The 11,116-nt window shown below is 32.7% G+C and overlaps 1 protein-coding gene across 1 annotated transcript; it reads right to left on the reverse strand.

Annotated features, from left to right (window-relative positions):
• Positions 1-3,514: 3,514 nt before the first annotated feature.
• LOC108765557 (uncharacterized) lies at positions 3,515-5,602 on the reverse strand. The gene is made up of 2 exons (XM_018514321.1): positions 5,126-5,602; positions 3,515-3,878 (listed from the first exon to the last, which is right to left on the reverse strand). Exon 2 carries the CDS (start codon positions 3,876-3,878, stop codon positions 3,645-3,647), a length of 234 nt encoding a protein of 77 aa, XP_018369823.1. The 5' UTR covers positions 5,126-5,602; the 3' UTR covers positions 3,515-3,644.
• Between the last annotated feature and the right edge of the window lie 5,514 nt (positions 5,603-11,116).

Below are 11,116 nucleotides of genomic sequence, written 5' to 3' on the forward strand. Positions count from 1 at the left end.
GTATTTAAGTAAAATCTAACATGTTTGACTTAAATACGTACATTCTTCTTCGAAAGGAATAAAAATAAATTAAATTAACTTAGTTAGGTGAATCTTTTTAGTGTAGTAAAACGATATTAGTTAATCGGCAAATCTCTAACAAAGAAAACTGTACAATCTTTGGCTCAAAGTGTCATTATTTAAGAATTGGAACACTCCCACTCCTCGATGGCTCATTCCAGTATGCTATTAGGCTCACTGACTTTGTACCGAGAAATATTATTCTTCTTGGCACAAATGTATGTATAAAAAATATTATTGGGAATTCTTTCATTTTTTGAAAGATTGTGTTGATAATGGAATTGAGAGAAAGTACATAAATTAGAGTATTAAGGTGATAACAATTTTAATAGAGAAAATGATTGATAAATCCCTCCGACAATCAAGGACTTTGAAGGCACAGTCGAATTTTTGAATTTTATGAATTTTATGAATTTTATAAATTCTGTAAGAAATGAGTAAAAAAAATACAATATAAAATACCTTACTATGATAGAGTAAACTCATTAAAATTTTTACAAGTCAAAGATTTTTTCAAATTTTTATATCGGAACAATATAAAAACCTGTATTGAAACTCAAAGATTCAGGTTGCTGATAAAAGATGTAAAATTTTTGGTCGAGGGATATCTATAACTAGCGCACATTGCGCATATTTTTAGGACACGAAAAGTCGTTCTTTTGTTTTTGTAACGCGAAATTTGTATTTTTTTATTACATAATCAGTTTTTTAATTATATCTTATTTTCGGACTTGTTATTAATTGTAAGCTACGATTATTATGTTATAGATATGTAATATACGTGCAATTATTGTAGACGCTCACGCAGTATCGTGCCTATTTTTGTAAAAATGCTGTAAAATACTTGACAATATGTAGCGAATTTATCTAGGAGACGGGGAGTTGATTATATAAACGTTACTTGTAAATATTTTGTATATTTGTACTACAATATTTAATATAGTAGTTATGTACATGTATACAATTATCAGTTGCGTGCCACGACTTAATCCAACTATAATATTTAATTATCGTGGAAATGACGAATAAATTGTATAAATTAATCGTAAATATATATTACCTCTGGGGGTTTTTGTGTAAGGAGATCGAATTTTAGTTTATTACCTTTACATATATCATTTCGTAGCAAGACTAAAGAAACTAAACTTAAAACCTCTGTCTCAAGTTTTCTTTATTTTTGCATTAAAATATTTATTTCGTCTTTAATATAATATTATAAAGATATTAAATCTTTAGAGTATCTTTTCTAATGTCTCTGAATTATCAAACATAATACTTATCACGGTGATCGATAATACGCAACACTGAAGTTTCGAATAAATATAATTTATTTTATTGAACTGATTCCCTTACAGTTCGTTTCTAAAATTTAAAACACTATCTCTCTTAATCATTCAGTTACAATCGTAATCTTTCGGAATTGGCGACAACATAATCATAATTATTATTGGCTTCAGCCTCTCGCGCATAATCTTTCTCTATATATAATACATAGAGTGAGTGTAGCTCATTGCTGGCAAGATTGAGCACAGCCAATGTCGCATGAGCTCATGCGACTGATTAGAGATACGCCTTCCATCGTCTATCGCGTGATAGCGACTAATCACCGCCGTTGTCGTAATTGTCTAATTAAATGGTCTATCCTATTCTTCCACGATTCATTATGCACACATTGACTAGTAATACACAGTTTGGCATCGTTAATTGTATTTTTATCTACGATTGCATTAGTCAGTGGCGTAGAAACGCGGTACGCTTACTTTTACATTAATCCACATTCACTATTCGCTAATTATTACGGTACGTATAATTGTTTACAAATATCGGCAGAACCTTTTTCTTCGAAGATTGAACGATGGCTATATTTTCATCAAACATATAGTGAATATTCTATGTCAATGTTAATAATTAACAAATTAGTAATTTGTAAAATTTTAAGCATTTAATTTCTTTGCTTTTCGCAGTGCATGTACACTGAGAGAAAAAATGGCACTATAATTTAACTGTAGTTTACAGTCATTTTTTGTGTCATATATATAATTTTTGGTAGGAAACTATAATATAATTATTTTTACTAACATTATAACAATATAACAATATAATAACTATAAAAATAAAGCTTAAAATCATAATTACTGTATCATGTAATTATACATGGATAGAAAGAAGGTTTTGCTGAAGTAAAAATTTAGCTAAATTAAAAAATAATTTTGTTTGTATTATCAAAATAATTATGTAGGACATTCAAACCAGTTGCAAAAATTTTTGCAGCATTGCCATCAACGCTTAAGCATTATACATAATTATTTTGATAATTCAACAAAATTATTATCAGATTGTATCAGTTAAATTTTTTAATATTTTAACAAACGTTCTTTCCATGTAATTACAATATCAAATAATTTTCTCTCAGTATACATTCGCTGCTATTATTACATAATTCAATTTTATTTCCGCTCAAAAATGTGATATATATTAGAGTAATGTTTAGCTTGTTAATACAATTTGAACTTCAGCGTTAATGAGGACATGTGCGTGCCTCCTCTAATTTCGAGACTAGCTTGTTTAGAGTTCTTCAAGGATACTCGTACGTAACGATACTTGCTTCACGTATAAACTTATGAAAGCATTCGTCTCCCAGAACCATTAAACTCCCCTCATGCGGATCTAAAAATAGTGTGTGCTCGACGTCGAACTATAATACACAGCCACGTTAACCGCGTCAAACTGCGCTCTTACATCCTATACTCTCGACGTCGCATAGCAATCTCAATAAATCAAAAAATATCTATCAAAACTTGAATATGCATGTAACATCATTCATCTACAGATTAAAAACGGAGTGAGTGTAAACTGACTATTTAATGTTTAAACACATTAACGAGTATTATCTTTTTAGCAATAATTAATTAGATCAATATAATACTAGCCCATGAATTTACATTTTAGGATCATTGCCTGAACGAACGTAATCGTTTCGTAATTTTCAGGAGCTGAATACAAATTCGTTTTCAAAATTTAGTTATCACGTCATAATTTTAAGAAAACTAATGTCAAACAAGGTCAAAAAAGAATGATTTTAAATGTTTTTGATGTTGTAACACTGACAGCTAATTTATTTTTTTAAACTTTGTTTTTAAAATTTATATTGAAATGTGAAACAAAATGCATTTTAAACTAAAAGTTGATATTTTTGCGTGGCATTTACAAAATTAAAAAAAGATCTGCTGCCGATACTATATGACATTAAAATAGTTAAAACAAATTTATATCTTAAACTAATTACTATCTCCTAATGACTTTGTAGAGATATAATTAGTTTTTATAGGAATCCATAAAAAGTAATAATAGTGTAAATCATTATTTCATCTTATAAAAAAATAATGCAAGTATCATTTCCATTCTTTCGAAAAATTTTGCTAAATCCTTGCATAGATTCGTCATATAGATCCATAATATTCAATTGCGTATTAGATTGCGACTCGCGAATTCTACACCACTGCTCAAAAGTGATTTGATACTGGCTGGCACTTTGGTACAGGAACGCGCGAGAGATTCTCACTCGCGCCTGATCGATCCACCGATCAATGAGTGACGTAGACGAGATCGCTGCCACGGAAGATCGCCTCGATCACGGACTTCCGGTTGAATTCACCACCCCGGGACTCCATCGCGGCTACCAATCGCTGGTATCGGTTCCAGGCGGTCTCCGACGCCACTTCCTTTTCCGGCCGGTCCTTAATCTTCTCGTATACGTCGCTGCCACTGTCGACCGCAGCCTCGGAAGTCTGACACACAGCCTCTGCATCCGGTATCATCTACGAAGTTGCGATCGAATGATTCGATATCTGTCATTGGAATTCTTCATGATCGATAGCGCGGGAAATTATCGCGCTCATCGTTTTATTATAATTCCAGGAAATTCCCGGAGATTGCGAGATTTTTATTATTATCCTTTTTTTTTATCACGCGGCTATAAATATCCATCTCATGTAAAATACAACATAAAGACATTGGAATAAAAATTATATGCTATTGCCGACGAATTAAAGGCAGAAACGATCAGTTTGTCTAACTGAAACGTCAAGAAATGTCGGAGTGATTTTTCTCTTAAATTTGATTAATAAGATTCTTTTACTTTGCAACGGTATCTGTCTTGATTTGTATCAGATTGGCTCTCAATCGAGCGGAAGGAAATTCTAAAGGATTTACGCGAAACGAGCATGACCGATGTTTGTTGAACGCATCGTAGACACGTGTAACGCTACCCTAAACCCCGTGTCTGAAATCAATACTCGAACGGCATTACACTGTTACTAAGGATGCCCATCCCCATCGTCAGATTTTGCGTCACCCCTGCACCACTTTAATCAACTTGGAGGCCAACACGAGCCAATTGCCAATATTATAATCATATTTTCATTATTACACGAAAAGAGAGAGAACGATCTTGCTGAAAGATCAAAAATTTAGCTGGAACAAATCTACAAATATTTTTATTGGAGACTTAAACTGGTTACTGGTATATAAAAACTTTTTGCTCAACATTTTATAGTTTTTCAACATAACTCTCTTGATGGTACAGCAAAATTATTTACAGATCTGTATAAAATAAAATTTTAGAATTTTTAGCAAAACGATTCTTTCTGAGTATACATATTTTATTACGTTTAATTAACTTCTGATTATCAATAGCTCATGTGGTTAAGTTAGGTTAATTACAATCATTTACAAAACAGATTACATAAATAATTATACAGAGGTAATATTTACGATCGCTGTTATGAAGAAATATGGTTCATAAAATTAACAAGATAATAGTTGCTAAAATTGTTCCCTTCATTCATCTACATAAAATCGAACAATTTATGCGAGCAGCAAAATTACTCTACGTTTCATGAGAACCTAATATTTCAAACGACAAAGCAGAAGAGATCCATTATCCGTTTATTACAATTATCTGATTATTGTCCCGTTAGTTAATTAACAGAGAATCAAACATTCGCTTCGCGTGCCTTCGATTCTCTCTCTTTCTTCGAGCCTCTGATCGTTTCTCGCTGCTCACCTTCAGTTTCTGCTGGTTCTCGCACGACCTCGCGATCCAATAATAAGGGTCAAGGTCGTCGTGCTGCGCTGCAGCCTGAACTTCCGTTCTTCTGGAAAATTGATATCGAAGCCGGATTCATCCAGCACGACGCGTAGACCAGACCAGCGTGCGGTCCAACAGTAACTGAAGAAGCCCGACCAACGCGTCGACCATCAGCTGGATCCCCGCGATGACTTTTCCCCCTCTGGTGGTGCCCAGAACCTACATGTGGCTACCATATGGGAGGGGGTTGGGGGGAGGGGGTGTCGGTTGAGGAACAACGCCTGGTAGTGGAGAGTCCACCTCTTTCATTCTCACACCCTTATAGTTACGTGCCTAGACGACTCGCGGCTGCTCACTTCCGGTTTACCGTTTGCAATAGTCGCAATTCGCGTGTCGCGGATTTTGTTCAGCGACGCCTCAAGTCCAGCACGGAGAAGGGAACGAGATTGCTTCCAATCGATGCACACGCGAGTTTATAAGCAGTTTTATATGCGGTATTATTAAAGGCCGTGATTTGTAGTAGTAGTCATGTTTCAGTGAAGAGGTATTGTACTCGATTGTGTAAATATCCATTCTGTACTGATCTTTACGACAGTTACTCGTAATTGTAAACAAACAAATAAACTTTTTATTTCTTTCTATCTTTATTATGTTTGTAATAAAATGAATTTGATATTCGTATTCGATATTTGTAACGTAGAATCGCTGTTATCAGTGACTGAACAGCTCTAACATAAAACTGACATTTTTTAAGTTAATATTTTTGCTAATTTTTTTTAAGTTAATATAACTTAAAAAAATTATATATGTATATTACATATTATATATATTTCGGTAAGTATAAATTAAATATTTTTAATTGTATTCTCTTGTTATGCTTTTTTAACTCCAAGTTTTATTTTTAAATTATATTTCAAATCGCAATATAAAATTAACATACAATTATAAGAAATATTTTATTTCATTTCATATACACAGCTTTATATTTTAATACTAGAAATTTAAACGTCTATTACGGTCGAAGCTGAATCTTCGTTGCTTTAAATAATTCAATCTTGAATTACTAATATATACTATATATGTACTTGCATATATACCAATATATATGCAAGTACATATATAGTATATATTAGTAATTCAATATACCAATATATATGCAAGTACATATATAGTATATATTAGTAATTCAAGATTGAATTATTTAAAGCAACGAAGCTCCAACTTCGACCTTAATAGGCGTTTAAATTTCTAGTATTGATTGTGTTTCTCACATATACGGTCTAAAATAAAAATATTGTTTATTTTTTAAATTGTAGCGAAGCAATGTTAGTCTCTTTCATTTTTTATTGTTTAACTCAATGAAGACAGTTAAAAAATGTGTCAAAACGTACTTTTAACTCTATGTTGCAATAATTCAAAGATTCGATTAAAAAAGTAAAATAAAAAGTAATCAATGTGTATTACAAAGAATAAATAAATAAAAATTATAATCTAGTGGCACGTCAAATCTCTCTTTCAAACGGAATTAATTAATCTTTCTCGTGGCTCGACTCGAAGATACGGGCGATCTTAGGAATACAAAAACTAAACTCGTCTTAATCTTCTATATCGTATATGGGGATGCTTTGAGAATATCAATGTCAAAGACGAATTGTAAGAATAATGGGCGCGGGTGAACACACAGACGGGCACGTCTTAACTGACGCGTATTTAATTCGGGACGTCTGCATTCCGCGTCGAAGTCGAAAAACGCCAGGCCATCATGGCGAGCGCGACCATAGGGGCCATGTTGGCGATCCATTGTGGCAGCGCCGGGGGAATCAAGTAAATTGGCTGAATTAGCCCGTCCGTGAACCGGCGCAGCGATCATCAGCGTACACAGATGCAGATGTGCGATAGATCCCGATCCTGTGTTGTGTAACTCGCAGGCCTTCTTCGGACTCCGAAAACTCGGATTGTCTTTTCAAACGACATAGGCTGATCAAAGTCTCGCTACAAATTTGAAGCGTTTGATGGACCAATTAGAAAAAAGAATTTTACAAACTGACCAATTAAAAAACGCTTCAAAGTATTTATAGCATAGCGTTGGCCGTGCCCACAGTAAAGCGACAAATTATAATCTACCTAAATATCATGTTCCTAATCTTAGAATTTGTTAATCTTTAGGGTACACGATAATTTTCCGGTCTTTTATTACACGACGGGTCGTTCGTGTCTGAATTAATTTTCATCATTTTTATAAGTATATACAGATTCTTAACTGATCTTTACATATACTTTAACATTTTTAGTATTTGTAAGATCGTGTATTAACCTTCCATCTGCAATCTAGGACTTTTTTTGCTCAGCCCAAGTTTTTTTGCTATTCAAGGCTTTCAGAAAGTGTGGAAAAATTCAGAGCTTTAATATTTCTGTTACATAACACCCCACTGCTAACAAAATATTTTAGAAGGGAGAATTGGACTCTGTTCTCCTTTATTCCGAAGAAATTTGAGAATAAAATTTCACTTGTGCTAAAAAGATCCAAATTGCATGCAGACGGAGATTTAAAAAAAAGGAAAGGAGACCATTATTTAGCCAGGTGCTCCCAGTATTTGAAGGAACAGAAATGTACAGGACAGGATAACCGAATGACCTAGCTATATTGTGTGTAAGAATTAATGGAAAAAAAGAAAGAAAATTATATCGTAACGTATCGATATGATGATATGTAGATCTTTACGTAAGAAGGACAATAAATTATTTACATTTATATTTGTATATCCTCGATAACCAGAAACAAAGAATTTTTAACGACAAGAAGCAAAATTAATTACACGTCATAATGAAACTAACGTCGCAATTTAATGGGATGTGTATGATAAAATTTATTTGCGATAACTCGGAGAGTTCGGTCGGGCCAGCGCAAAAAATTGTCTTAGAAACTAAAGTAGTGGAAAAAAGCTCCACCGCGCAGATGGTAGCAACATGCCGTGTATCAAGAAGATGAAAGATATTTAAAAAAAATTCATATAATGAACGGCTGCACATTGTTTTGTGCATACATCTGCTGGCGAGAAAGATATTTACTCTAGAGTCTAGTGGTACTTACGATTGGTCGTTAAACTCTGCGTTAAATTCTACAGATGACAATTGTACGTACCTCTTACTATGTTCCGCAAAAAGACATCACGAAAAAAATTATATAAACGTTGAAATTATTTTGTCCGATCGAATCATGTGTCGAATTGATACCTCGGCATAGAAAATTGATCTCTCATGAAATCCGACAGATGCGGACCTAATGGCCAATCGGTGTTCATTGTCTCGCCGCGTGCGCGTCGAGGGCGCGTGCACCTATAAAGGAGGTACACCACTTTTACAGCTGCCGGAAGTACATCTGCTAACGCAGAATCTACTAACTGTGCGGAGGAGATCGAGCCCTCGGTTAAGTCACTGTATTATAATCTCAACGCATTGTACTCGCTTTGTAATTTTATATAACTGTGAAGAGTTGCGCCGCTAATAAGAGGTGACGCGACTAATGAATCGCGTTCCTTATGCCGAGACGAATAATCAAGACGATTAATTAAAATTGGAAAAAAGCCGAAGGAATAAGATAGAGACCCTTACACGTGGCGGGTCCGCGGACAGACGGCAGGGCCACCTTTATTTTCGAAAAATAGCGGCAGCTGCTCGGAAGAAACGATCGCGGCACGGTGTGGCTCGTGCTGAACACCTTTCGTCTCTAAATCGAGGGCTTATGGTTTCTGGCATAATCTTGATGAAAATTCGTAGCTAAATATAAAAGTTCTTATATACATACAGATTACTAGTCAGTTGAAAGAAAACATCTCAAATAGAATAATAAGTTTTGCTAATTTTAAAATAATGTTAAAATAAATTCTGACTGATCAAAAAGTGACTTTTAATAATTATTTTGCAGAAATTTTGATGAATTTAAATGTTCATCATGACTTATAGGTTTGCTTGAAATGATATTGCTCTTTTGTCATTCATTAATTAGGAACGTATGTGTCATATTCAAATCATATTTTAGATACTAAAAATATAAAAATGTTATAAATTATATTCTATTATTACGTTTGGGTATTTTTTTTAATTTGTGTAAAATATGAGCATTATTTTCTTATTAAGTCTATAAAAGTCTAAAAGTTATTTAATTTATCTGTTTGTCTTGATTTTTGTAAAATTATATTTTATAGTTCTTATTCGTAAATTAAGGAAATAACATTACGAATTAAATCCAATTTTTTATATATAATAAAATTTTAAAAAATATTCGCGCAAAGGTTTATTTGAATTTACTTATTACTCTTTTAAAAGTTATTTGTCTAACACTCTAGCAAAACATAGTCATTAAATTACATAAGCAAAATTATTTGTTATCTTGTATTTTACAGTTTTAAGGCATATTTACGGCTAAAATGTTTTCGCTGATATTAGCTAATTTTAGCTTTTTTAGCTAATTTTTTGGTTGATATTTTTAGCTGATATTACATATGGTCAAAATATCTTTAAAAAATTAAATCAAAATTATAAAATTAATTAAAAAATTTGTTAAAAGTATTATATATGATTGTCAATCTTGCGTTTCGCGGGTTTTCGCGAAACGCAAGATTGTCATATAGGAAACACCCGTGAAAGCCTCAAGAATATTATTATATATGATTATCAGGTCTTAATTGCGCGCACATTAAAAAAAGGTATAAATTTATAATTATAATATATATATTCAGATTTTATCAGAGCTTTCCATATTTTCATATTTCCATATTTTTACGCAACTTTAGACGAATAGAATAGCATTTCGTTTGCAATCAATTAATACGCAATCTCTTTACGCCGCAAATGAAATGCAATTATTAGCTCAGTGTGGATGATAAATTACCGCATTTTTGTATTTTGAATTTATTTTTCAGATTTATGTATTCAGAATGATATCAAAAAGAAGGAATGCGCAACGCATCTGTCCCTCTTGAAATTATCTGCGTCATCAATGACTAAGAGTGCAACCTTGTCACGCTCGTTATTAAAATAGCAATCAAGTTTCACAGACGGAAAAATTGCGACATGCGTGTGGCATGTATGTGGCAATTTGCTTTAAAAGTTGCTTCGTTATCTACTGCTTGTAACGACCGCATTTGCACGCATAACTCACCTCTTAACTCGCCGCTATAAACGAAACTCGCAGGTGTCTTCGATGAAGAAGTTTCCTTACCAGTTGATAATGAATAATTCTTCCGCCTCGCCAGTGTTTCTGCGCGAATTATTCTGGTTTTATCAAGATTGCATTGCCGAAAAAAGAAATAAAAAGAAGTAAAACAATATTAAAAGATAGAAAGAACAAAATTAGTTAGGAAAGAAAAGGAATTGATTTATTCTGAATTATTATTGTTATTTTAGAGACGAAAGATAATTATTATTACTCAAATAAATGAATAGATACAGATAATTATGATAAAATATTATGCAACATTAATTGTTTTAACATCCTGTGTTGGCTCAAATAGACATTGATTTATTCTACTGATTTACTTCGATTAAACTTTGTATATCTATTGTTTTAATTCATGTTGTTAATTTTTTTAATTGCATTACTTTTAAAATGAAGGAGCGAATTGGAGTATAAAGGAGGATTGGAATATTAATTACTTTAAATTAATGTTGAAATGTAATTAATAAATCCGTTCAATTGAGTTATTAACACTCAATTAGTTATAACGACTGTATTTTAAATGCAATAAAAAATATTTAAATAAAAAAAAAGATGCATATCATTGCTTGATATGCAGTATTATTTGATCTTTACGCTCAAACCTTGATATATCATTTATTTCTACGAAAGATTACTACTCTAAAATATATGTTCATGGTGTTTCATGTTATGGGGTCACAACAGTATTACATTGACACGTCGATTTTCTTCTAATCAATACGAGAGATCCGCGGAACGTAACGTCAACG

Source organism: Trachymyrmex cornetzi, unplaced genomic scaffold (genome assembly GCF_001594075.2).
Source record: "Trachymyrmex cornetzi isolate Tcor2-1 unplaced genomic scaffold, Tcor1.1 scaffold5, whole genome shotgun sequence".
Taxonomy (NCBI): domain Eukaryota; kingdom Metazoa; phylum Arthropoda; class Insecta; order Hymenoptera; family Formicidae; genus Trachymyrmex; species Trachymyrmex cornetzi.